This window comes from Amphibalanus amphitrite, unplaced genomic scaffold (assembly GCF_019059575.1).
Source record: "Amphibalanus amphitrite isolate SeventyFive unplaced genomic scaffold, NRLGWU_Aamphi_draft 001794F_arrow, whole genome shotgun sequence".
Lineage (NCBI taxonomy): Eukaryota > Metazoa > Arthropoda > Thecostraca > Balanomorpha > Balanidae > Amphibalanus > Amphibalanus amphitrite.
This window is the reverse complement of record NW_024883287.1, coordinates 42632-69968: the sequence shown is the minus strand read 5'-3', so window position 1 is coordinate 69968 and position 27337 is coordinate 42632. Positions and strand designations below refer to the sequence as shown.

The window sequence follows — 27337 nt, the reverse complement described above, 5'->3', positions numbered from 1 at the left end:
TGGAACATCATTCTGTAGTCGACTATACACCGCACACCTGACCACTGAAGAGTCATATACTGAGGGAGAGGGAGTGTGTCGGCACGGCTCAGACACTGACGAAAGAGACGAACGCTGTGGTACACGGCGAATCCGCAGAGGATATTGAGTCGGTGAGGAGTGGGGCCGGGATGGGGCACAGTGTCGGACACTATGCCGGAGGGAAAGTCAGACGCGGCGGGATGAGGAGCGTAAGCACACTGTAAAAAACTGAGAGCCAGTCAAATTAAGAAATGATGACAATATAATAACACCAAATAACTTCTGAGGACAGAGCAGAGCAGGAATTCACAGCAGAGTGCCCGGAGTAGTGTCGGAGGAGGCGAGGACCTACTGTGCACCCCACTGAGAGCACTCCCGAGTGACTCCCAGCGTCTACCTACCTAGCGTAGTAGCGGAGGTGTTCTGCCACCGTCATCTCTCCGTGCAGCGCGTCCTGCTGGGGACAGTACCCGACCTCGCTGAGCGCCTCAGACAGCCGCCAGCGCACACTGACATCTAGCGGCGGCGAGCGGCGCTGCAGCTTCACTAGCGCGTCGCCCGATGTCACTGCCGTCTCGCCCGTCAGCATACGGAAGGTGGACGTTTTACCGGCGCCGTTAACGCCCAGGAGGCCGAAACACTGCAACAAGCGTACGGCGCGCTCGGTAAAAGAGCCTTGGGAGTGTGATAAGGCCGGCAAAAGCACAAATGTTAATACCATGACAAGGCTACGCAATTTCGATACACATCAGGCGAAAAAAAAAAACATGGAATGGAAAACAACCATGGATTGCATGGTCGACGGCCTACACTGAATGATGACAAGAAAATGATACATCGTAATCTATAAAGCTCGCCACTGTTCAGGGAGCCCGTCCGTTTCACTACCGCTCGGCTACAATCTGTGTACGAGCTCCTCGTCCCTCCCCTCTCTCTCCCTCTCACCTCTCCGCGCGCCACTCCCACACAGAGCCGGTCCACCGCCGTGCCGGCGCCGCGGTACGCCTTAGTGAGCCGCTCCAGTTTCAGTATATCGCCACTGGCGGCGCCACTGGTCACCCGGCGCCCCTCCACGGCCACGTCCTCATCCTCGTCCTCCCGCGGGGAGACGCCGTCCTCCCGAGCAGAGTCCTCAGGCTTGGAGCAGCACGGGCGGAACCTGACCAAGGCGTCACCCCAAGTCGGTAAGCAGAATGGAAAATATTTATCACACATAGCCGTAAGACAGCACATTAATTCAAAAAGGAATACGAGCACTGAGCTACGCTTACGCTTAGAAGTATTTGTCTTAAAAACCTTCCGTTTCCCTTTTTAGTGCGTCAAGTTCTGAAGATATTCGCGGACAAGGGACTATCCCACAATAAATAAGCAACATGAAAAGGCTTTTGAATGTGTCCATTACGACCATCACGGGGCGGCCTTCCTAGGGCCAAGTCTAAGAAGCTCGTTGCGCTATGTATTTGTTGGTTGAACCTGACTCATCACGATATTGCCCCCCCCCCCCCCAACCTTCGGCGGAGTATGTGGGAATCTGACATTACCTAGCAAACGGCCGGAGCTGAAGGGTGAGGGTGACCACCAGTCCAACGGCCGCCATCACAGCCATGGAGATCAGATAGCGGCGGGCCACAGAGAGCGGGGACAGCATCCGCGAGTAGCTGCCTGCATAAACAGATACAGAGATCAGATAGCGGCGGGCCACGGACAGCGGGGACAGCATCCGCGAGTAGCTGCCTGCATAAACAGATACAGAGATCAGATAGCGGCGGGCCACGGACAGCGGGGACAGCATCCGGGAGTAGCTGCCTGCATAAACAGATACAGATAAAATGATCAGATATCGACAGATAGTTATAATGCGCTGAAGCACACGGATTTGGCCATTTCTGAGGGAATCGGTTACGGCAGTGAAGTCGGCTCACCGGTTTTGGTGAGGAACTCGTTGTGGTACTGGTTGTAGGCTATCTCCAGCAGACCCCGGCCCATGCAGTAGTTGGGCAGCACCAGGAATATCTTCTTCAGCACGTCCACCACCTGGAGAGGAAGGACATCATCCGTCACCATCAGCAACCGAGTTGTGAAAGAGATGGAGCCTACAACAGCTGCTGACAAAGTCTAACATTGGCTGATGCGAGATGAAGAAACACAAAATAAGGAGTAACTTGTACACATTCAAGTATAATGTTTTTACGAATTGGCAGTGTCAAAAATAAGAGAAATAGCGCTTCTGTTACAAAGCCGGCTCAGCGAGCGATGTGGGATGATATTTGAAATCTTTCACACCAATTTCACACACCGAGGTGTCTTTCACAACAGGCACTGCTTATCAGGGCATCCGGACAGCGGACTCACAGCCACCGATTCATCAATTCGGACAAAATTTCTTTAAAAAATAACTTTTGAAATTAAAAAGCACCGATGTAGTATTTATGTACATCCACAAGTCGTTCAAAACATATCGCCCCGCCCCGCCCCGTCCCCTCAGTGCTCTCACCTCCGTATCGTCCAGACTCTCGAACATGGATGTAGTGAGAAGCGCAGCGGCGCCCACGAAGAGGTTGAAGATGACGACGGCAATGTAGGCGCTGGCCGGCTCCCGGAACGCAAACGTCACCGGGTACATCAGCGGCGTCATCGACCAGCTGCAGAACATGACGAAGAACACGGGGGTGTGATTCGGTCAGGGGAGTCGAAACGCCACGAACGAAGAATCATGAGCAACGAATGGCAACGACGAATGTACGGCCCTCCAGGTATTTAGTGGTTGGTTGCCAACATCATAATAATCGATCTGCATTGATGAATACGTCTAATGGCTGTTGAAAACCACTGCCGAAATGTGTGCACGAACCCTCTTCTCATTTCTATTGAGTCATTTTACAGGAGTGTCTCTGTCATTTAAAGTTATTACACCAAAAGCACATAGGCTAACCAACCACTCTTTTGCTGGAGGGCCGTACCACAAGTACCGAAACATCTCAACCAATGTAACGATTTAAATCCTCTCAAATAGCTCGGGAAACGTTCGCCATCATTTCAATAGAATATCTCGGGGAAGCTTTTCATTTTGATCAGTCGAAAAAAAAACAAAACAAACAACAATGAAACCAGAACAAGCGCTAGCTGTAATTATCATCTGCACGGTGAATTTATTCGGACCGTAAAACTAAAACTCCATTCTCCTGAAGCGACTGTCAAATCAGCGCCCACTGACCAGAGGACACCGCTAAACCCTCCCCCCCCCCCCTGAGCCCCCAGTGGAACCTCCAAACAGCGGCCTGTCGCCGTGGGCGTTATGCAAGCTGTGACGTACAACGATAAGGTCACAGGGGCACCGAGACCCCGCACTGGTCAATGGTCAGTGGTCAACGCACCACCGGCGCCGCCGGTCGACGCACTGAAGCTCTCCTCTCGGACGGAGCGAAACAGACTGCTCGTCCGTCTGTTCGTCTACTCGTCTCTCCGTCTGCTTATCCGCTATTAGTCTATCCATCCGTGTACTTTATTCTCAGTCCTCTCTTCGTCTCTGTCCAGACCAGTGCCCCGTGTGTAGGCCGTGATGGGCCGCTCACTGCTCCGTCTAGCTGTGCTTCTGGCGCTATCCAGTGCCGCCCTCGGCTGCACCTGCCGGGAGCCCACTGCCTGTCCAGAGGCCGTGGTCTCCGAGTCGCCCGAGCTCTGTAAGCTGGACGGCGGTCGCCAGGGAGTCTGCTGTCCCACGGAGGCGGTCACCGCGGCCCGGGCGGCGACCGCGCAGGGCTCCCGCCGCGCTCCGTCCCGCACCGCGAGCCAGGCGTTCCTGAGCCAGGCCCCGCGGACAGTGAGCACAAGCGGCGGTGATCTGGGCTCGCTACCAACCGGCGCCCGTCGACTCCTCACCAAGTTCCCGCTGGACTCGGCCGACCAGAGGGTGCCCCAGCAGGCGGCCAGGTCGCGCAGGCCGGGTCAGTTCAGTGCGGCCGTCCCTGACCAGACCGCCCTCTTCTCTGTCCGGGCCAGACAGTCTCCCCGGGAGCCCAGCGGGACCACACGACTGAACGCCCTCAACGCGCGGACTTCCCCAGAGGCACAGCGCAGCGCGGCGCGCTCTCTGCAGACTCTGCAGCGAGTCCAGGCCAGAGCGGCCTCCGCGGCTCCGCGCACCACACGGCCGCCTCGCGTCACCCGGCCGCCGCGGCTCCTGACCTCCAGCCTGCGTCGGATCGGCATCCCCACATTGCCCTCATTCAGTCCAACTAACTTCCGTAATGTCCGCGCGCCCCGGGCCGTACTCAGCATCCAGAGGCCCGTCGGCGTCTGCGTGCCTGAGAAGCCGCTCAACTGCAACAGCGGCACTCCTCACCGTACGTACGACGGTAGCTGCAACAACCTGTATCAGACGCACTGGGGCCGGCGACTGCGCGGTCTGCGCCGTCTCTTCGACAGCACCTACTGGGACAGCGTGTACTCGCCGCGTATCCACTCTGCGGCTGGCGGTCTACTGCCGAGCGCCCGGCTGGTCAGCGCCCAGGTGATGAGTTCCAGCAGCGTGCAGCACCAGCTCTTCACCACAGCAGTGACCGTGTTCGGTCAGTTCGCCGATCACGACCTCTCCATATCTCCCATCTTCCACCGGAGCGGCGGTTACGGCTCGACCAGTCCGATCGAGTGCTGCGAGCCCAACCACCAGTTCCCGGCTCAGCCGCTCCACCCGCAGTGTTTCCCCATCCCAGTAGCCGCCAACGACCCGTTCTACCAGACCTGGAACGTGCGCTGCCACAACTTCGTACGCAGCATCCCGGCGCCGGACCCGCAGTGTCTGCCGCGACCGGCCACGCAGCTGAACGACATCACCACGTGGTTGGATCTGTCCCAGGTGTACGGCTCCGAGCGGCAGCAGGCGCGCGGTCTGCGCACCAGTACCGGCGGGCGGCTGAAGACGAGCACGGGGAACCTGCTGCCGCGCCAGCCGCCCCCCTCGGGCGAGTGTGTCAGCGGCATCTGTTTCCTGGCCGGCGACACGCGCGCCAACGAGAACACGCTGCTGACGCTGCTACACACGGTGCTGGTGCGCGAGCACAACCGGGTGGCGGCGGCGCTGGCAGCGCGCCACAAGAGCTGGAGTGACGAGCGTCTCTACCAGCAGGCGCGGCGCATCAACATCGCCCAGTGGCAGCACATCGTCTACCGCGAGTGGCTGCCCACCATCGTCGGATTCCAGTACGCCAACAGCGTCGGCCTGCGCGGCTTCGGCCGGTACACCTACACGCCGGCGCTGCGGCCCGACATCAGCACCGAGTTCTCAACGGCCGCGTTCCGTCTTCACTCGCTAGTGCAGGGCGTCATCAGCCTGGTAACCCAGCACGGTACACTACAGCACCAGCTAAAACTCACCGAGAACTACTTCCGACCCGACTCGCTGGTGGTGACGAGCCTGTTCACCAACATGGCACGCGGCATGACCCAGCAGCGGCCGCAGAGCTTCGACCGCCGGTTCGTACAGGCCGTGCGGGGAGATCTCTTCAAGTTCGGAGCGTTCGGGCTGGACCTGGTAGCGGCCAACATTCAGCGCGGACGCGACCACGCTCTGCCCACGTACGCGACCGTGGCCGCCGCCTGCGGTTCCCGCAGCATCACCGGCTGGTTCAGCTTCCTCAGCTTCATGAACTGGGCGGACGTGCTGCGGCTCAAGAAGGTGTACGCCCACTGGCAGGACGTCGACCTGTTCGCCGGTATCAATCTCGAGAAGCGGGCGCCGGGAGCCATGGTCGGCCCCACCGCCCGCTGCGTGATCGCCGACCAGTTCCTGCGACTGCGCTACGGCGACCGCTTCTTCTACGACCAGGCCGGCCAGGCGGGCAGCTTCAGCTGGCAGCAGCTGCAGCAGCTGCGCCGCTCCTCTATGGCGCGCCTACTCTGTGACAACGTGGGCGCCGGCTTCGACAGCGTCCAGCCGCTGGCCTTCATCAGGCCCATCCCACTGCTGAACCCCGTGGTCGACTGCCAGTCCTACCGCATACCCAAGGTCGACCTCAGCATATTCTGAGCGGTCGCGGCGCTTCGTAGAGCCAAAGGGGTGTTTTTATATTGGGTAAGAATGAAATCACCCTTGAAATCACGCCATAATCGTCGGATAATATACACCACCAAGGTGTGCGTGAACCTAGCTTTGCGCAGTATAATGAATGACAGCCTGCGTCAGGAGTGAATGAAGTTGCTACACATTTTATAAGGGCAGATTTTTGTAGGGTACCACCCGAATTTCTTCGCAATGGCAGGCTGGCTCCTGCCACAGCAAGAGGAGTCTTCAACTGATTTTCTAAGCACATGTGTATTGTGTTTGCACTGTCTGCTATATTTACAGATCAGGCAATGATAACGATATCGGTGTGGGTATGACGGTGTCTTCGAAATAAACATGCGTCTTTTAAATGTTCCTAAACGGTTACGAAACATAGCAGAACTAGTCGCACATGTGATCTACTATTCTGCGCTTTTGTCGTGCGCTCATCCACTCCAGCACACAGCCATAAGCGAGGGTAGTGGTGGTGAACCATAACCGCTCATCACAGGGGAAGGACGTGTGTCGAATGAGCGGCCCTGAGCAAGACTCAGTGAATCGAGTCACTCACCCGTATAGGCAGATGAGCAGCGCCTGACTGTGATTTGGTGTCTCACAACTACTCACCCGTATAAGCAGATGAGCAGCGCCTGATTGTTGTTTGGTGACTCACAACTACTCACCCGTATGAGCAGCGCCTGATTGTGATTTGGTGTCTCACAACTACTCACCCGTACAGGAAGATGAGCAGGGCCTGATTGTAATTTGGTGACTCATAACTACTCACCCGTACAGGAAGATGAGCAGGGCCTGATTGTAATTTGGTGACTCACAACTACTCACCCGTATAGGAAGATGAGCAGGGCCACAGCCGGTAGGTTGGAGGCAGACGCGTATGCCGGGTCGCCGAACGCCACGATGATGAGAACACAGGCCGCAGATGGTAGGGAGCAGTTCAGCTGCCGGAGAAGGGGGACGTCACGGCGTAACGCGACGTAATACATTTGGGACTGACACAGACAGGGCACGGTATGACGGATAGGCGAGGGGGAATAAGAGCGGGGGATATGTCACAGGTATGTACAAATAAGTACCAGGGTATTATATAAAAAAATATTGAATGAGGTGCGGTAAAAAATGAGGTGCGGTAAAGACGAGACACAGTCCTAGATATCGAGCTACGATACGGTACGAACATTCACGGCGCCGATGATAAGCTGTGCCAACTGCGCAGTGAAGTCAGCCAAAGGCAAAGAACCAAACATCGAACCACACCAATTTGACTCCATTTTCTCTGAATCGAACAGCTTATATGTAGTCGGTAGCGATTAGAAGGCGGAATTATTACAATATCATAGGGACATTTATCGCAAAAATCACATCACTAAAATCGCAAAAAAATCGCAAAAATCACATCACTAAAATAACGTTTTGATATTAGCTTTTATAGTTACGTGTAGGCAGCCATTGATCTTTTACACATAATATAGCTTGGCAAACTAAATACAAAAAGAACAAAGAATTAAGGAATCGCCATATTTTCAGAGTAACCTATTGCAGCACCCGACTAGCCAGAACTGGCACGTGCAACTTCAAATGACACGTCAATCACGTCCACCGCTTCTGTCAGAGCCGAATCTGATAGTTCAAGCGAACATGTGCATTCAATGCCGGTGCTGGTTCGATTGTGGTATTGTTGTGATGGCACTGTTAATCGTATTGAGCATATGCTAAAATGGCACTTTATAACTTCAAATAAGTGCAATGTTCAATTAGGCTAATGTTCTCGTAAAAGCGGGAAATATTCATGAGCCTACTGACGCTGATCATGACTCCGCCAATCCTACACAGTTCAACGCAAATGATTTTCATTTAGCAGTGTCACATTTGGTGGTGACCTATTACCTCCAGTTTTACCCCCCATACCCCCCCCCCCCCAAATTGACGAAATGGAGGTCATCGGTGACAGATGGTCAGCGAACGTCACGCAGTGACCCTGATCGGTATACGGTGACCGGATTCACCGAACAGTGACCCGCTGGCAGCGCAGTGACACCCCCACCCTCCCCTCTCCCTCACACAGCTCTGACAGCACCTCCGGGATTGGTGGCAGACCCGGCCTCGGCACGTCAAACACAGCGGTAACCTATGGTGGAACCGTGACAGCCGCGCTATCCTGGCCTGTCCCTGGCCGGGCCGATGTCAGTGTCAGGTCGTTACAGATTTTGATCGCTGGTGCGAAAAACTTCATTTCAAAGGGATAGGTTTCCAGTTTCCACCTTTGTGTCATTCAAGGTTCATTACCCTTAACAGTAAAGACACAATGCTAGATTACGATTTTTTCAACTCCTAAGAAGCGTTTCGACAATAACAAAGTACGGTTAACAGATGTGCTTAGCCGGCATCATCATTTGCCTGTCTACGTTTGTGTGCGTATGTGCCTAGCTTTCTGTCTGTGGGAGCACTGAGCGGTTCAACAACGTAACTGCCAGCCTGAATCACTGTGTATTTCCCCTCTGACACTGACCAGGTCCCAGCAGTAGTTGGCCAGCCAGTACACGGTGCCGTCCAGTCCACAGTCTGTCTGTCTGTGTGTCTGTGTGCTACCCCCTCAGCCACTGACCAGGTCCCAGCAGTAGTTGGCCAGCCAGTAGACGGTGCCGTCCAGCCCACACAGTCTGTCTGTCTGTCTGTCTGTCTGTGTGTACCCCCTCTGCCACTGACCAGGTCCCAGCAGTAGTTGGCCAGCCAGTACACGGTGCCGTCCAGTCCACAGAGTAGCTGTAGATGCTTGGTGCGCCGCCGCCGCTCCTGCACCAGCGCTAGCACCAGCGAGGCCGGTACGAAGCTCTGAGCCACCAGTACCATTAGTGCAATCAGCACGTCCGTTCCCTGGCGTATCTGCTCCTCCAGGAAAAAGGTGCTCGTTCGCGGCAGAGGGTGGTTCACACACGTGATACCTGGCCAGGAAAAGAGAACGGGGGCGAGTTAGTTCGGCAAAAGGACAGGCTATGATAAAGGATAATTAAAGATTATGATAAATATATGCCACGATGTTTCTCTCATTCTCTTCCTCCCACCTCTAATCCTCTGTTCACTTTCCCTCTCACCCACATTCTCTCCCTAGTCCCTCCATTCCAGACCGCCTAACTCCCTCTAATAGAGGGAGTTAGAGAATAGAGGGCCTCTATTCTTTACTCTCCCCCCACTCTCACATTATTTATTTACCTTCCTCCCTCCCTCTCATCCCCTCTGCCTCTCCTCTTACCGTATCCGGCCGGGTCCCCAGCCGACTCCGGCAGGTTGGCCCGCAGCACGGCGTTGTTGATGGCGTTCACAAACGCCGGCACTGCGTGGAATCCCTTGTTGTTGAACCAGGCCTTGGCCAGTCGACGGACCGCCGTGCGTCTCAGTCGGGTCGACAGGCCTTGTCCAAACTGGGGTGGAGTCACGTCGTGTACCAGACCCAGACTGAGACCGCCGTAACGCCGCAGTCTGACGGGGAGGGAGGGGGTCAGACTGAACGAAACAAAATGTATTTCGCTTTGGTGATAGTCCCATAGAACTCAGTATAACTACACAGACCCGCGTCACTCACCCTTTTCAGCAGATTTCGTATCGTTGGTTGCCGGCCGGTAGAACTCGTTAAAACTCTACCCACACAGTCCATACCACTCCCTCCCACCCTCACCAGTAGATATCGGTGGTGGCCCGGTAGAACTCCGTCTCCGGCTGATCCACCCCCCACCCTCACCGGTAGATATCGGTAGTGGCCCGGTAGAGTTCAGCCCGCACAGTCCATACCTACCGCTCCCACCCTCACCGGTAGATGTCGGTGGTGGCCCGGTAGAACTCCGTCTCCGGCTGTCCGGTAATGTTCTGCAGTAGATCACCAGTCGTTACCGGCCACGAGACGGGCAGGGAGTAGCCGCCCACACGACACTCCTGGCCGGCGCCGTCCGCGCGACACCGGCACTCCGGGTACAGTCTGAGGGATAGGGCAGGGAGAATCAGACACACAGGAAGAGATAGAGGGCGTCTGCCCACACGACACTCCTGGCCGGCGCCGTCCGCGCGACATCGGCACTCCGGAGGGCTGTTCGGCTGCGCAGCCAAAATGAAATATGCTGCAGCACGCATGCGCAGTGAGGACTGCGTCGCCCGTTAGTCCCGCCCACACCACTGCGTCACCGCCTGTGTGACGTCACCTACTGAAGCATGCTTCGTTTTCCTGAGCCCTGTTCGGGTCCGCGCAAAATATTTTGCAGCGTGTGACGGCACACTTGGAATGACGTCAGCCACTGGCTCCGCCCACTCTCCGCCGGGCCGCCAGAGCCGAGGGCCGCGGCGGCCGCGGCAGCCATTATTCGACGCGTGACGAACCGTGGCGCGGATGGACTGGTGGTTTTCGTTCAAAAACTGAATAAAATGCGTTCAAATGTGGGTAATAGCAATGTGCCACTGAAAAAAGTGATAATGATACCCAAAAAGCAGCATTCAAACCGCTTACAATAAGAAATATAGGACGGTAAACTTTAATTCGCGCCACTTTCGCCTCCTGCAGCTCCTCATTGACCTCTATTAGTATCTAGACGGCCCACTCACGCGGCGCCACCAGCGCCGAGTCGTTCCCGCATGGAGGCTCACTAGCGCCACCTGGAAGTGGTCAGAAGTTCCCGACCGCCACAGTCGGCAATGATGGGTGGCACTTTTCTAAATGCGATTTAAGCGGGAAATATCGTGTTCGTGGTACATTTAACACTTTTCTTAAACGAAATCATGCTTTTCTCATATGACATCAGGCTCGTTTTTTCAGCATGACGGTTACAATGGTGATTAGGCGCACCGGAGCAACACCGGAGGGGCGGCGGAATCTGCCTTCCCACATACTTGACTTCTGCGAATATCTTGAAAACGGCGGCATGCAACCCATGGCTAACCTGGCATGCATGCGCACAATTAAATAGCACGTCTTGTGTGCAACTTTTGACCCCCTAACCCAAAAGGTCAAGTCCCGAGGTGAGGTCAAAGTCCGAAACATGCGCAGTGCGCACCTTCACAACTCAAGGACCTTTTCATTTTTTGGGTCAGGTCAAAGGTCAGGTCACCAGAGGTCACCAAAAGTAAGGTGTTGCTTATTTCAACATTTTGGAAACTGCCAACGTCTAACTCGGGACGGGAACCGATAGAGCTACAGCGCCGCGAAAAAGCGCATTGGATAGCTCTTTTGACGCTCTTTCGCCAACATATCCTCAGAGTTGACCTCAGGTCATGACCTTTTGAGATATCTGCGGAAAACCGCAGAGAGGTGTTCAAACACACACCCCCCCCCGGCCCAGCGCGGGTTAACACGCCCAGTGGAAGGGGGGCGGGGAGTCGTCCCTAAGATCTCAGCTCCCACTGGAGCTAGTAAGACAAAATTTGGATGGTAGGTGGGGGCCCTAGGGAACTCTGTTGTATGTGAATTTCATGACCCTAGGTCAATATAAAATGAGGTCAAATGTGGTCAAATATGAGCGACTTTTTTGCGTTTACACGCCGATAACTCAAAAAGTTACCGGCCGATTTTCTTTGTTCTTTCACTATACGAAAGAACATACATTTGTGAGAATGTATGATGAATTTTCTAGTAAATCCAACAATAAAAATGGCAATTAGAAGCCTGCTAAGGGTAAGATGTCTCTGGCTGAAGCGGGATCGGCCGACGCGGGAAACACAGCAATCACAATTTTGTGTTTACACTCTAATAACTGAAATTTTTACCGGCTGATTTTTTAAATTCTTTGACCATAAGATTGCCTGTACATTTCTTAGTCTTCACACAAAATTTGACACGAATCGAATATAATCAGCGGTAAGGAGCGCGATGTAAAGACGGAACCGTCCTGCCCCGGCACAGTCTACAATTCAGGCGGCGCGTAACGGCTGACGCCGGCCGACGCGCCGCCGCACCGCGGCGGCGGCAGAATGTTTGACTTTACACCGCTATTGCTAGAAAATTTGTGAGCCAATTTTCTCATTTCTTGCACGAGAAGATCCGCAATTCAATTTAGGCCAGGTAGCCAAAATTTCACATTAATGTTATGTTTGCGGCGCGAGTTATTGGCGAAAAACAGGAGGGGTGGGCGAAATCCCCCCTCCCCCTCCCACTGCGCGTGGGAGGGGGAGGGGGGACCTCTGACCACTTGCGGCGCTGCCGTTTTGGGAAAGGGTAAATGTAGTGAGTGGGCCGTCTAGGTATTATAGAGGTCAATGCAGCTCCTATTTTCTTGTTGCGCAAAACTGAAAGATTTTGCGTGTGCCGACGTCACACATGTGACGTCATACGCCGAAGGGCGGAGCCTGGCACCCGAGAGACCCCTACTGCGCATGCGTGGTGCAAAATTTTGCAGTAGGATGCGCTGCCCGAACAGGGCTCTGCAGCACGAAATTCGGTGCTGCAGGAGGCGAAAGTGGCGCGGATTAAAGTTTGCCATCCAATATTTCTTATTGCAAGCGGTTTGTATGCTGTTTTTTGGGTATCATTATCACTCTTTTCGGTGGCACATTGCTATTAACCACATTTGAACGCAATTTAACCGTTATTCGAGCGAAAATCACCAGTCCACCCGCGCAACGGTTCGCCGCGTTTGAAATAGGCTGCAGCGACGCTCGGCCGCGGCGTGCCGGCGGAGAGTGGGCGGAGCCAGGCGGTTGACGTCACCCAAGTATGACGCACGCAGCACAGATCTATGCTGCAGGGACCCGAACAGCCCTCGGGTAGAGTCTGAGGCAGGGTTGTGCTCGACTCAAAAAAATTTGCCGACTCGACTCATCATTCAACTTCAGAATGCCCTGACTCAACTCTGACTCAAACAAGGAGCTGATTTTTTCCCTTGACTCGACTCAGTCATGACTCAAGCGGCTCAATGAAAATATGAGTTGACTCAAACTTGACTCAAATTTTTTTGTTGAGTCAAGTGTGTTGACTCAAAATTGACTCAGATAAAAAAGTTGTTGAGTGGGGGGGGGGGGGGTGAAAAAATCCGGCAGCAGGGCCAGGCGTAAGTTGCTAAGCGGGGAGAATGAAAAACTTATACTATATATTGTTTCTAAAAAGTTGAGTCAGCTGACTCATGTTCCTAAATGTTCTTGACTCAGCTCAATGTCAAAAGTTATTTTACTGACTCAACTCTGACTCAACTCAACACCTTAATATTTTTGTCCGACTCAACTCTGACTCAACTCAACAGCTCAACCTTTTATCCGACTCCACTCAAATCTGACTCATTTGAGTCAGAGTTGAGTCAAATTTCTGACTCGACTCATGAGTCAAGCACAACCCTGGTCTGAGGGATAGGGAGATAGTCAGAGCGGGAAAGAAGGGAGAGAGCGCCGTCAGCCAGGCATGTTTGGCAGTCCTGGTAGAATCTTAGGGGACGGGGTGATTTAGAATGGGGTACCTATGGGGAGGTAGGTTTTGGCCGGCGCACCGGCACTCGGGGTACAATCGGACGAAACAAAGCGGGTCAGAACGAGAAGAGAGGAGAGAAGGGGCAGGGATGAGAAAGAGAAGGAGAGATGGCGATGGCACCATCATGACATTCAGTAATAAAAGACAATCACAAAACGACGGTGTCACACTTTACGTTCCGAAGCAGCGAAGGGACAAGTTGAGCACAAAGGTAAATGACCAGCCCAGGTGTAAAACGGGATAAAAGTAAAGGGACGCTTTCAAGAGCACCTTATGCAATGTATCATGCTTTGACGAGTCTCCATGCGGGTGCAGTGCCTCACCTTTGCTGGCTCGGGGGCATGGTGGTGAGCTGACCGGCCGACCGACGTCTATGGGTCAATGAACTCCCCACCGCCAAGACATGGGAAGGCCCTCCCTTATAGTATGTGTACAGTGCCTCACCTCTGTTGGCTCGGAGGCATGGTGGTGAGCTGCTGACCGGCCGACCGACGGCTCCTATGGGTCAGTGACCTCTCCCGCCGCCGGAACACCAGCTGACCCGATACATCTGAAACGGAGCGAGGGAGATACAAGGCGACGTCAACACAGGAACTGGGGAATAATACCGTGAACTGAACCTGATTAACATGAGATCATGAGCGAAAATACGACAGTCCGTAACGAACGCTTGCGATGTATGCAAATACGACGACTGTAACAAATACTGACTGTCAGACGGTGTCACTGACTGTGTCAGTCTGTGTCTCACACGGTGTCACACTCACCACCACGGTGTCGTACGGTGTCACTGTCAGTGTCAGACTCACCGCCGTGGTGTCGCATGGTGTCACGTCAGTGTCAAACGATGTCACACGGTGTCTTAACTCACCTCCATGGTGCCGCACGGTGTCACAGAGCGGGTCGGACAGTGTCATTGACGGTGTCATGTAGTGTCACACGGTGTCACACTCACCTCCATGGTGCCGAACGGTGTTACAGAGCGGGTCGAAGCCGGCGCTGGCGTTATGCGGGTCCCGGAGGACACAGGTGGCCCCCAGTCCAGACACTAGGCGCAGCGTATGAGACACGTTAGTGGAAGGCGCATCGGTGCTGAACCTGCGGAAGGAGAGTCGGGGACTGTCAGTGGTGTGCCTGAGAACGATAAGAAAGTAATGGCGCGCATGCTACAGTACGTCGAAACGGGACGTGATTTGTGTGCTTGGATACGGAACGAGTAGTCCCTAGACCTGGATACCCAGCAGGACTGCCTACTGATCACTCCTTCGTTTCACCCTCTGAACTAGCCCCAGAAAGCCACTCAGCGCGTCTAACCCCGGTTTCATGTAGCCCAATCCTTCCAGACACTTCCCCAGCCCCGGGCTGAGCAGCCCCTCTCAACATTTCCAGCCCACTGCCCCCGGGTCCAGCTCAGCCCCTCCCCTGTACTTCCCCGGGTTCAGCAGACCCCTCCCCTGCACTGACTGACCTCGGGATCAGTTCAGCCCACCCCTCCTCAGATGTTGTACTCACCCCGGGTTGAGCACATCCAGACGGTTGCTGACCACGGGCACCACATCGGGCCAGCTGTAGTTGAAGTACTGCGTGGGCGCCATCACCAGCGCCGGCTTGTCCGTCACCACCGGCGCCACGATTGCCACCGACATGGCCAGGAACGTGAAAAACGCCGGTAGAAGCACCTGAAGGGAGGGAGAACGGGAGCGTATTTTGACTGTTTTCGGGCTTATCGAGCTGCATTGTGGTTCAAAATAACGCATTAAAACCTCAAATACATAGCATAAGTTATAACCAAGAAGCACCCAGGCATGCCATCCTTGTTGTCTAGTGTCCACACCGGTAATATGCAGTCTTCGTGACTGGTCAGCTCACCTGACTAATAAGCAGCGACCAATTTCTTCGCGTACAGTAGAACCGTTTGAGCAGCACGGCAACGAACTGCTGCCACAGCAGACGGCGGCCTGACAGCGGCGGCTCGGTGACGTCACTGCGCGGTGTGACGTCAGCTGCAGCGGTGACGTCACACGGCGGAGGGGTGGCCCGGTCCGAGTCCGGGTCGGGCGGCGGCTCTGGAGCGCCTGGAAGGACAAGGTGGCGTTAGAAGTTAATAAGCGGTCAACGGTCGAAACGCAACACGCAGCGATTAGTGTGACAGCGGAGCTTGGATGTACAACACTCCCTTCGCCCGTACCACTGGCGTCTATCTCTGACGTGGCCTGTGCCTGCTCCCATTCCTCATCCGTTGTTCCATCACTAACCATTTGAGTGCCGAGTGAGTCTGAGGAAGACGTCCTCCATGGATGTAGTCTGCAGGCCGTAGCTGGTAACACCCAGCCGGCGACCGTGGCGCTGCAGCTCCTCCAGCAGCTCGGGCAGTCCGCTGCCGCCCGCCGCCGCCCCCGCCCCCGCCACGGGCGGCAGCAGAAAGTGCAGCTCGTGGGCGGAGGTGCGCAGCAGGCGGACTCCGGCGCAGCGGCGCCGCAGCAGCGACAGTACCGACGCCGCGTTACTGGTGGCGTGAGCGAGGGGGCACAGCGCCACAGCGGGGTTACTTATTATGTTGTCTGCTCATAGTTTTAGGAGGTTTGCCTTTCTCACACAATCCCAGTTTCAAAACATGAATGGATGATTTCCAGGAAGATCGTGTAAAATGTTGACGTTAAGTTCGCAGATTGCTTAGATTAGCTAAAAACGAATTGGCGGTCCATAAATTAGCAGTATTGCATCCACCATGAACAGGAAAGATAAGCTGAATGTAACATGTACCCACGATGCCAATGATCCTCTGCAGCAATACAGCCAAGCTGTAGGGCGCTATCAACGGCGTCGACCACCGGTCGTTACTTACCTATCGACAGCGGAATCCTCAGTCTTCTGCGGGTGGCTCGTCGCTCCAGTGACCTCTGTGACCCCCGGTGGTGACTTGGTGACCTCTGGTGACGACTCGGTGACATTGGTGATCGCTGGAGTGGCCAGAGAGGCAGTCTGTGTTCCCTCCTCTCCCTCTCCAGGGCTGGAGGTCACTCCCTCCTCTCCCTCTCTAGGGCTGGAGGTCAGTTCATTCTGTTCCTCGCCATGGCTGGAAGTCGGGACGGTGCGTACCACGTGTAGGTGATAGTCGGCGCCTAGCTGACGACGCAGGAACATCGGCGAGCCGACACAGCGAACCTGGAGACAGGGGAGAGAGCGATTTTAGTTCAATTACCACAAGAGCGAGGCTGGACACAGCGAGCATCGTGATCAGTGGTGTTCATACAGTACACCGAAGAGTCCTAGACATGCCATGACAAATGAGGGAGACGAGCTGCAACTTTTGAACAGCAGCTTCTAAGAGGCAGAAGTTCACGGGGCCGTTCAGCCAAAGACAGTCATACTTACTCGCCAAAGCATACGACTTACGAACATCTGTGCTCAGTTATAGTACAAGGTGCCTGTCCTTCGTCTGACTAGACTTCGTGAGCGTCAGCCCCGGCCAGTGTACTCTGTTTTCCGTGAGCATCCGCCCTCGTCCCACACCACCAACATCAGCGACACCCACCCACCAGTCCTGCACACTCCTCTACAAGCATTGGCACTCACCCGTCCATCTGCGACGATGGCGATCCTGTTACTGAGCATGTCGGCCTCCTCCATGTGGTGGGTGCACAGCAGGATGGTCCGACCTGAAACGTCAGAGCAAAGAGTCATAGGACGGTCCGCACATCCATACCACACAATCGCCATGAAAAATGGATATGGTACTTGGAGAGCAGCAGAGGCTCCCACACTCGCTCTTCCGTCCTAATTGCAGATATTATGCCGGCTCAAATCTGGCCACTGACTCGTGCCCCTCCCCAGGCCAGATCGCGGCTGTCAGAGGGAGGTGGATCAAGGCTGTGCCCTCAGTGCTCGTGGTATGAGGTGCAGTAAAATGAATACGTATGCATTATATGCAACTCACGCTGATAAAAGCTACGCTCTAAATAGTGGCGCCACGAGTCGGTAGGTGGCGCTCTTCACACATATTCCCGAACGCAGGTCACCGTGTACGTTTCGCAAAGTTCGTGCAAGTAGTGGAATGAAACGTAGTGTTACAAGTGACGTTACGGTAAAATTGACATTGCTTTGACCACAAAAGCTCAAAAGCTTCCCTTGGAGCTAGTAAGAGACAGCGCGCGTGATACAGACGAAAAGTGGTGTACCCACGGGGGGACTCGAACCCCCAATCTTCGGTTTAGGAGACCGACGCCTTATCCATTAGGCCACGCGGGCGACGAGCAAACTGGGCTCCAAATATTGATTATAAGGAAAAGCTTGTTAATTACTAGGCCTGAAACTTCTAATAAATTAAAATTACCAGCGTAAATTACATTTAACTATGGAGTAGGTGCCTCGCGATAATCAAAGCTTTCCAAACCTATGACACCTATCTGGAAAGATTTAGCAGATCACTCGCGAAACCGAGCACAGGACGAACAATTTTGCTTTCAATTTGTTTGTTTCATTGGGTTGGGCGCCTAATGGGTTGGGCGCCTAATGGGTTAGGCCCTTTCGCTCTGACAAGACCATTTCAGAGCCGGGAGGATGATAGGAATTACGGAGAGACACTGGTCTGGGCAGGCACTATAGAGTCACCAGGGCTGAGCCCGTCCGAATGGACAGGCCGACCAGCCCCTCAAGCACTCACTGCACCTGGCTACGGGGTGCGCTCCCTCGGGAGCTGCGGTGCGCTCCATTGGGGGACCGCCCGCATGAGATTAAGGTGCCTGTCCAGCCCGGACCGAGGGTTGCGGCGTGGAGGATTTAAACATCCTGAGGATGGAAACGACGGACGGGTGTGAATTCAATCACCCGAAGCCGATAAAAGCACACCGAGCAGTACCTACATTTCTTAATCCCAGCCCTCCCCGACACAGACAGACAGCACCCATCACTCTCACCGTGTTTGTACTTGGCTATGAGCCTCCAGATGGCCCTGCGCGAGTGCGGGTCGACGCCGGCCGTCGGCTCGTCGAGAACGATGCACCGGCTGCCGCCCAGGAAGGCGATAGCCACCGACAGTTTGCGCCGCTGGCCGCCCGATAGGTGGCGCACGTCCAGGTCACGCCGCGTCAGCAGGTCAATGTCGGCCAGCACGCTGGGTGGGGAGGGAGGGTCAAAGACTTATAGGTGATGCACATCTTTTCCAAAAGTTTGTCGTCGTATCTGTAAGCATGACCCATACAAATCAGCACCTCTCCTCAAAGACGACACATAAAGATAATTCAATACGGTCCTCTCCGCACCTTTTTCCTGAACCAGCCACACCACCCGTGATATATCCGCATAAATATTACCCGTAAGGTAAAAATATACTTTTTGTAACTGACATACCTGTGTGTTGTTCCCCGATTTGGTGCGCATGAACATTATGCCTTTTCCCCTAACCTGAAGATCCCATCCTCTCTTTTTATAACGCCCCCCGCAGACTGACCTGATGACCTCCATGTCAGCCTCATCATCAGTGGCGCCGCGGACCCTGGCGTACATCCAGAGGTGCTCCGCCGGAGTGAGGCCGTCCACCAGTACATCCTGCTGGGGGCAGAAGCCGAGCGCTCGGCGTACCTCGGAGAGCTCGCGCCGCGTGTCCAGACCGTAAACCGTTACTGAGCCCGACTGGCAGGGGAGGAGACCGCACAGCATGGACCTGGAGGAGGGGAGAGACTAGACGGTCACTGAGCCAGACTGGCAGGGCAGCAGACCGCAGAGCATAGACCTGAGGGCAGGGAGAGACTACACTGAGCCCGACTGGCAGGGCAGCAAGCCGCAGAGCATGGACCTGAGGGCAGGAGAGACCGTACACAATCACTGAGACCGTATACATAGTCACTGAGCCCGACTGGCAGGGCAGCAGGCCGCACAGCATGGACCTGAGGGAAGAGAGAGAGTCACTGAGTACAGTCACTGAGACCGTCCAATGTACATACTACACCGCACACAATCACTGAGCCCGACTGGCAGGGTAGCAGGCCGCACAGCATGGACCTGAGGGAAGAGAGAGAGACAGTAGTCACTGAGACTGTCCAATGTACATACTACACCGCACACAATCACTGAGCCCGACTGGCAAAGGAGCAGACCGCAGAGCATCGACCTGAGGACAGAGGGAAAGATCGTACAGACCATACACACCGAGACCATAAACAGTCACTGAGCCCGACTGGCAGGGGAGGAGGCCGCACAGCATCGACCTGGGTGGGAGGGGGGGGGGGGACCTAAGTGTACATACACCTACACACTATACAGTATACACTACAGTCACTGAGCCCGACTGGCAGGGTAGGAGACCGCACAGCATTGACCTGAGGGGAGAGAGAGACAATACAGTCACTGAACCCGACTGGCAGGGCAGCAGGCCGCACAGCATTGACCTGAGGCAGAGAGATAGTGCGTGTACACACTATACAGTATACAGTTATACACACTACAGTCACTGAGCCCGACTGGCAGGGCAGCAGGCCGCACAGCATCGACCTGAGGCAGAGAAATAGTGCGTGCACTGTACACACTATACAGGGTGATCCAAAAAATTTGGAACCCCTAACTTAAAATGTCTATAAGTCCAAAAGTATTCGCTTTATTTACAAATTGCGAACACCATTAGAAAGAGCATTAAATTCTCTATAAAATCACGTCAAATTGGTGCATGTATGTTGTAAAGCATTGGCACACTATTAGTTTTTGGAATGAGCGTCAGAAAACTAAGTGTAACGAAATCGCCAAATGTTACAATGCGCTGAAATCCGTTAGCACTCTATCTGTTGTCTTTTTGCGAATAACACCACATCCAAATTCAATTTTATTACATAAAAGTTTACACAGAAGCACACAGTAGAACAGATACACGCGTCCTAACTCCTAGCTTCCGCTGTTCATCTCAGCATGTGCTCAACGCGAGCTCCGTGGGCCGTCACGCAGGCCTGCAGTTGCTTGGGGACAGCTCCGACTGCGCGAGCCAGCAGTCTCTGGGACAACTGGTCCCAGCAGGCCGTCAGCCTTCCCTTTCCTTACAATAGCACGTGAATGAGCTATTTTTATCAACCTCCAACAATGATTTCAGGTATATTCCCCATCCATTGTAACACTGTACCACTGAGGAAGGGCCACGCCCGAATATATAGGTATTGGTCTTTAATTTTTTAATTCCTTCAGATATGAGCAAGAGGTTATTTTTCATACTCCTGATAACCTCCAACAAGCGACATGTTCAGAACAGCAAACCGTCAATCACTGATTTGCGCATGATGTTCAAAACCGTTTCACTGAGTTTCGTGACACAAATTTTATAGGCATATGTCTAGGGCAATATTTAGAGTAATAATTAAGTTCAATCAACTTGGTTTTATAGAGAATTGAACGCCCTTTCTAATGGTGTTTGCAATTTGTCAATTAAGTGAAAATTTACTGACATACAGACATTTTAAGTTAGGGGTTCCAATTTTTTTGGATCACCCTGTACAGTATACAGTTATACACACTACAGTCACTGAGCCCGACTGGCAGGGCAGCAGGCCGCACAGCATCGACCTGAGGATAGAGAGACAGTACATACAGTCACTGAGCCAGACTGGCAGGGCAGCAGGCCGCACAGCATTGACCTGGAGGAGGGGAGAGACTAGACGGTCACTGAGCCAGACTGGCAGGGCAGCAGACCGCAGAGCATAGACCTGAGGGCAGGGAGAGACTACACTGAGCCCGACTGGCAGGGCAGCAAGCCGCAGAGCATGGACCTGAGGGCAGGAGAGACCGTACACAATCACTGAGACCGTATACATAGTCACTGAGCCCGACTGGCAGGGCAGCAGGCCGCACAGCATGGACCTGAGGGAAGAGAGAGAGTCACTGAGTACAGTCACTGAGACCGTCCAATGTACATACTACACCGCACACAATCACTGAGCCCGACTGGCAGGGTAGCAGGCCGCACAGCATGGACCTGAGGGAAGAGAGAGAGACAGTAGTCACTGAGACTGTCCAATGTACATACTACACCGCACACAATCACTGAGCCCGACTGGCAAAGGAGCAGACCGCAGAGCATCGACCTGAGGACAGAGGGAAAGATCGTACAGACCATACACACCGAGACCATAAACAGTCACTGAGCCCGGCTGGCAGGGGAGGAGGCCGCACAGCATTGACTTGGGGGCAGGGAGAGACTTGACGGTCACTGAGCTGGACTGACAGGGGAGGAGGCCGCACAGCATTGACCTGGGGAGGCAGGATACAGAACACAATCACTGAGACCGTTTACAAAGCCCGACTAGTAGGGGAGGAGGCCGCATAGCATTGACCTGGGGGAGGGGGAAAGGGAAGGGTTACAGACTGGCGGGGGAAGATGCCACATAACCTCGACCTGGGTACTAGGGAGCTGGGAGCGTTACAGACTAGAGGCAGCTGAGTACACAACATTCAGCTGAGGGTAAGAGACAATCTCGCAATTTGCTTGTAGAATGGCGTGCTTGATAATTACATTTTTGGGAAAACAGGCTATATAAAAAGCATTAGTTAGTTGCCCGATTCAATAGTATTACTGAAGTTTTCCTTGACATCGTGTATTCCATCCAGTCCAATCCAAGGACATGCGTGCAAACAGCACCCCGTTCCCAGTCTCACATGGTGGTGGTTTTCCCGGCTCCGTTGTGCCCCAGTAGCGCGGTGACCTGTCCCTGGTACAGCCGCAGGCTGAGTTGGTCCACGGCGGGCCGGGGCTGGCCGCGGAACCTCCAGCTCACACCGCTGAGCTCCACGGCCAGCTTCAGATCGGAGGGCTCGCGCTCACTGAGTAGACCGGCCTCGCCTGTGGGACGGGGCAGGGGTCAGGTCACTGACTAGGTTCAAGAACCTCGTCCTCGTCCCGACTATCGTTCAACTATAGGCTACAGTACACACTGGAGCAATTCATTGAGGAGTAAGAATATTGCACCGCAGCTATACGAGGCAGACCATTCACTGAGCACAGCAGTGCGACAACCGGGGCCAGATCAGATCCCTCAATAGAAACAGTTAGTGAGAAACATCCCGAAAAGAACCCGAAGAGCGATTAAGCGTTCGGTGACAGCGACTAGTGACGGAGCAGCTGGCGACTAGTCCGTACCGTCCTCTGTCGGTCCGTCCTCCGCGCCGCTCCCCTCCTCTCCAGCTCGTCTGCCGCCGTCCCTCACCGCCGACGGACACCAGTATCGGAGCGTAACGGGGAAATACCACGGCTGGGGCACGCCGGCCGAGCCTGACGGAGGTGAGGGTTAGAAGTGAGCGACAACTTCCACTGGAACTACTAGGGTAAAGGGTGGCAGTCTCATCTGGGATCGGAAGCCGAGGTAGCAAGGGCAAGATCAAGTAAGCAAGATCAAGGATCAGGTAAGAAGGCAAGCAATGTCGTCATGTTCGAACAAACAAATCAAAGAGATGTCGTATCGAAGTGGAGATGGATGGGAGCAAACTTAGGCATCGGAGAAAGATACCTAATGCACTTCATATTCACCACTCATTCAGTTTACAATAAGTATAATAACTTTGCAGTTAGCAGGCCAAACGGGAAAATGATGACCCCAAGCCCAAAATATACCAAAAGCATTGGACTCGTACCTGGGCAGACGGCCTCGGCGTACCAGATGACGATCGCGTACAGCAGGATATCTAGCAGCATGAGTAGCATGGTGAGTGCCAGGCTGAACTGGTCGTTCTCTACCGGCGAGACGGTCCACGTGCTCCAGTCCACGCCGCTGCCCTGCTGCTCGTAGAAGCCCACGTACTTGAACGCCAGGTTGAACGCTGATGGAGAGAGCAGACACTGCCGACGGGAGGAGAGCAGAGATAGGTCAGCAAGGGAGATCAGCCAGGGAGACATTGGTCATAACATAACTCATAACCAAGGGCAGTCATCAGCCATTTATGCAGAGTGAACTCACCAGTACGGTCATGAACATACATAGGCACAAGCGAAAGAGGCTCCCATCGAAATTCGGGATCACGGATAAAGTGTGAGCTGCCCTTGACCTACACCTCCCACTAGCTAGCTAGTTATCACGCCTTCGATTAGCCCACGGCGTACAAAACCGTCCTTGATTATGATGATTCAAGCCACCTGAACCACTGCAGCGACTATCGGCACAAGTAACATTTAACCGTGAAAATACACGATCTAACATAGCAGATCAATTACGGCTGCCATCTCCCTCCACCGCCGTTATAACTGACCGTGATGACTTTGACGGGGGTGGAGACGGGCTGCATGGCCGTGTTCTCGATGACCGACACGTAGATGTAGGGCACGTAGGCCAGGAAGTAGAGAATGGTGGAGGCGGCGGCGGCCGTCCGCGCTCGGCCCGGACACAGAGCGCTCAGCAGGTGGCTGACGGAGAGACAGCGTCACAGCGGAACGGGCGGCGGCGGTGAGGGAACGCACGTACATGAGGGGGCGGTAGGGCATTTAAGTGATAATTATTTAACAATCACCGTCAAAATATCTGAATGTTACAACTGCTGCAGTCATAGGAATTTTTAAACTACATTATTTGCCATAGGCTTACTATTCAAACCATAAATGACACGTTTACAATTACTTCACTTCACGACAGCCAAGCGTTAGAAAACCCAATGATCATGTGAGAGCCACCATGAGCCATGAGCCATGCCAAGACACTTAACAGTTCGCATAACTCACGAGCACCCAATTCACGCCCCTTCCCCTCCAACCACCCACCAACCACAGCAGCCGACCGAACAGTCACCAGTCCCACACGAATCACTCACGCCACGGCGATGTTGTCGGCGGCGAACAGCATCAGCAGGCAGAACACGAGGGAGACGCTGCTGTAGCGCAGGATACCGCCGTAGCAGAGCACCAGCGTCACAGCCACCACCGAGGGCAGCGTCACCACCAGCGCCGTCAGGACCCAGGAGAGGCGCACGGCGGACACGCTGATACCGAGCGTTAGCATCACCTGAGGAGGTGGTCAGTGGTCAGCGATCAGCACTCAGCGGTCAGACGTCAGTGATCAACGGTCAATGACCGACAGTGAGCGGTCAACAGTCAGCGATCAGTCCACTTTCCTATCATTGTAACTCATCTGAGCCTGTCCTCGTCCCAATTAATGATCTTTACCTCAAAATTCGCTAAATTTGCCGAATCTTCTCCACATTGCATAGGCGATATTTGATTTGCATTTTTTGGTATTTTTAACGATGTGGTATGAAATATTGCCTTCATTTGGCATAATCCTCGGGGCGCTGAGTGTGCCATGTTATGCCATGTATTTCTGTAACCAGCTGGTTTACAAGAATCCCAACGTGAAGTCACTGAAGTACCTCGAGAATAGACAGGTGCTGAGGAGAGACCAGAGGCTCTTTGGAGACTACTACAAGTGGAAGGGTCTGGAGAACATCCCTGACAAATAAGTGACGCTACCGCCACCGTGAATTCCTGCAGTCTCTTCGAGTGTTCGTGACATGGTTTGTGCGTGCATCTACAGGGTGGCGCCGGTAAATAACCACAAATTTCAAACCTGTGTTACGAGGAAACCATTTTGTGCAAAGCAATATTTTTTTTTTTGCATTCATGTGCCATGCTTTATGTAAATTGTTGCCCATAGCAAAAGGGAACGTTGCAGCTGAAGATGATAGCGGAAGAAATGAAAAGGCACGCGGTCATTGTGGCGCTTCACGCCGGCAGCGAGGCACCCCAGGTCGCCAACTTCCTCAAGGTCGACAGAAGCCATGATTATAAAGTCGAGCGGATCTTGGATGAGTCTGTGGGCGACGTTCCGTCTGTGGCAAAGCGGAACAAACATCCCCGACGATCTGATGCCGTCAGAGACGACGATTTCATTGCAAAAGTCGAGAACATCGTCGACGATGACCCGACGTCGACGTCACCGTCGATGACGGTGACGTCGTGAAGCCTTGGATCTACCGAGTGGCTGAGGAAGGCCCTATGTGTTCCAACAAGACTCTGCACCCGCCCTCAGGCCAGGGTGACGCAGGAGTGGATGAGCGCCAACCTGCACAGCCACATCACGCCCGAGCTCTGGCCGCCAAACTCCCCGGACCTGAACCCGCTCGACTATTACGTGTGGGGCGTAGTCGAGAGGGACACTAACAAACACCCACACAACAATATTGACTCTATGAAGTCAGCCATCAAGCAGATGATGGTCGAGATGGACAAGACCATGCTGACCAAGGCCTGCGCCCGGTTCAGGCCGCGCATCGAGGCCGTCATCGACGCGGAGGGGGATTCATCGAGTGAAGTGTGCTCGACAGGTCGCCATCAGTCACCCCAGTTCCAAGCTTCCACCCAATGTACTGACTTTTGTCAAAAAATTAATGTTTTGTGTGGAGCACATATTGTCTTCATTTATCGGCGCCACCCTGTATAGCCACCATATGATATGAATACACCTGTAAACTAGAAAAAAAAAATGGTCTTTACCTTTCAGTCCCATATCGACCTCTCTGGCCGGTCCTAACTACTCTTCCCCTCTCACCTCCGGCCTCCCTGACCCTTCCCTTTCCCTCTCCTCACCGCTCCTCTATCCTCCCCTCTCCCTCTTTCCACTCACCTCCCTGAGTCTATCCTCTCTCTCCTGCACCAGTAGCAGCACCTGTAGCGTCACACCGCACACCCATCCCAGGGTGACACACAGCGGCATCACCGTCTGCAGGTAGAACAGGAACGAGTCGCGGATGAAGCACGGGTAAGGCATCTCCTGGACGGCAGAGGCCGGCTCCAGCACCGGCCGGCCGGCGTGCAGCGAGGTCACTGCGCGCTCCACCAGGTCCTGGGGGAGGGGGTGAGGCGGTCAGAGTAGGGGAGACATCGGACTGATGTCAGACTAGAGGCCACTGTGTGATCCACAATGTTATGGTGAAACATGGCTATGGTGGACGGCGGCTAGGGAGGTACCGATGCGTCAACATTGTAACACACAACACGTGGTGATCTGTAATGGACTGCCAGTATACTTAACAACGGATATTGATACACGAATATCACAAACTACGACCCACTCATCCCACAAAATATCTCCCACCCACGGAGCAGGTCGCAGCGACGCTAACCTGCAACCAGGAGAATCCGAACTCGTAGTAGTTGTAGTCCCAGCTCCTGGGACCGGGCAGCCAGGCGCGGTCGCGCACCACCGCTGTGTTAGCCGTCAGAGAGGCGTTCTGCCGGATCTTGTAGGTTAGGTGGCTCGGCAGGCTGTCGTCCGGCGGCAGATCGAACGCCAGGACTGCACGCAGTGGAATTACGCTCTGGTGAGCCGCAGAGAGGGGAACGAGGGTGGGAAACAGCAGAGCTATGTTTGAGCGTGTTTGTACCATAGCATCATTTCATTTGCAGAATATATTTGGCATTCACTGTGACAAAAAGTCATTTAAAAACTGTGACAATGAGCAGCATGGTAAACCGGATACAGCAAAATATCGGATAGCAACGGACTAACCAATCGTATAATTTGCGACTATAAGGAAAAAAGAACACCTGAGATGCAATCTACCGGGTCCTGTTCGCGAAGAATTAGCCTTACGCAGACTCATGCGGTGGGAGAGTGATCACAGCCACCCCTCCTAACCCCAACTTATCTGAGTCAGCTCACCTGCGAAGACGGTGGCGTTGTCAGCGGCGGCCGTCGTGTCTCCCTCGCCGAGGAAGTACTGGACGGCCGCCTCCTCTGTCGGGAACGGCCTGAACCAGTCCAGGTCGGCACCGCCCATCAGCTGCAGCCAGGCGCAGCTAATGAGGGTCAGCTGGGCGGCCGGAACCTGACGGGGACGGAGAGACGGGTTACAGATGGGTCATATGT

At 54.1% G+C, this 27337-nt stretch overlaps 2 protein-coding genes and 1 non-coding gene across 4 annotated transcripts in view; 1 reads left to right on the top strand and 2 right to left on the bottom strand.

Moving 5' to 3' along the window:
- Positions 1-27337, bottom strand: part of LOC122375199 (ATP-binding cassette sub-family A member 2-like) — a 42773-nt gene that overhangs the window by 5889 nt on the left and 9547 nt on the right. For both annotated transcript variants that reach the window (XM_043354449.1, XM_043354450.1), the window contains 26 exons: positions 27131-27296; positions 26592-26764; positions 26093-26311; positions 24285-24475; positions 23730-23883; positions 23118-23322; positions 22627-22758; positions 22146-22329; positions 18964-19176; positions 18431-18627; positions 17091-17173; positions 16360-16679; positions 15770-16020; positions 15384-15589; positions 15027-15193; positions 14470-14612; positions 13959-14064; positions 9885-10049; positions 9330-9556; positions 8786-9021; positions 6905-7020; positions 2516-2663; positions 1944-2055; positions 1563-1683; positions 967-1180; positions 423-661 (listed from right to left, as the gene is read on the bottom strand). In XM_043354449.1, the coding sequence (XP_043210384.1) occupies positions 423-661; positions 967-1180; positions 1563-1683; positions 1944-2055; positions 2516-2663; positions 6905-7020; positions 8786-9021; positions 9330-9556; positions 9885-10049; positions 13959-14064; positions 14470-14612; positions 15027-15193; positions 15384-15589; positions 15770-16020; positions 16360-16679; positions 17091-17173; positions 18431-18627; positions 18964-19176; positions 22146-22329; positions 22627-22758; positions 23118-23322; positions 23730-23883; positions 24285-24475; positions 26093-26311; positions 26592-26764; positions 27131-27296 (4688 nt within the window). The remainder of the gene's footprint in view (positions 1-422; positions 662-966; positions 1181-1562; positions 1684-1943; positions 2056-2515; positions 2664-6904; positions 7021-8785; positions 9022-9329; positions 9557-9884; positions 10050-13958; positions 14065-14469; positions 14613-15026; positions 15194-15383; positions 15590-15769; positions 16021-16359; positions 16680-17090; positions 17174-18430; positions 18628-18963; positions 19177-22145; positions 22330-22626; positions 22759-23117; positions 23323-23729; positions 23884-24284; positions 24476-26092; positions 26312-26591; positions 26765-27130; positions 27297-27337) is intronic.
- LOC122375200 (peroxidase-like) lies at positions 3388-6426 on the top strand. Its single transcript, XM_043354451.1, has one exon. The coding sequence runs from the start codon at positions 3581-3583 to the stop codon at positions 6044-6046; it is 2466 nt and encodes an 821-aa protein (XP_043210386.1). The 5' UTR covers positions 3388-3580; the 3' UTR covers positions 6047-6426.
- Trnar-ccu lies at positions 17690-17762 on the bottom strand. The gene has a single exon. It is a non-coding gene; the product is annotated as a tRNA-Arg (tRNA).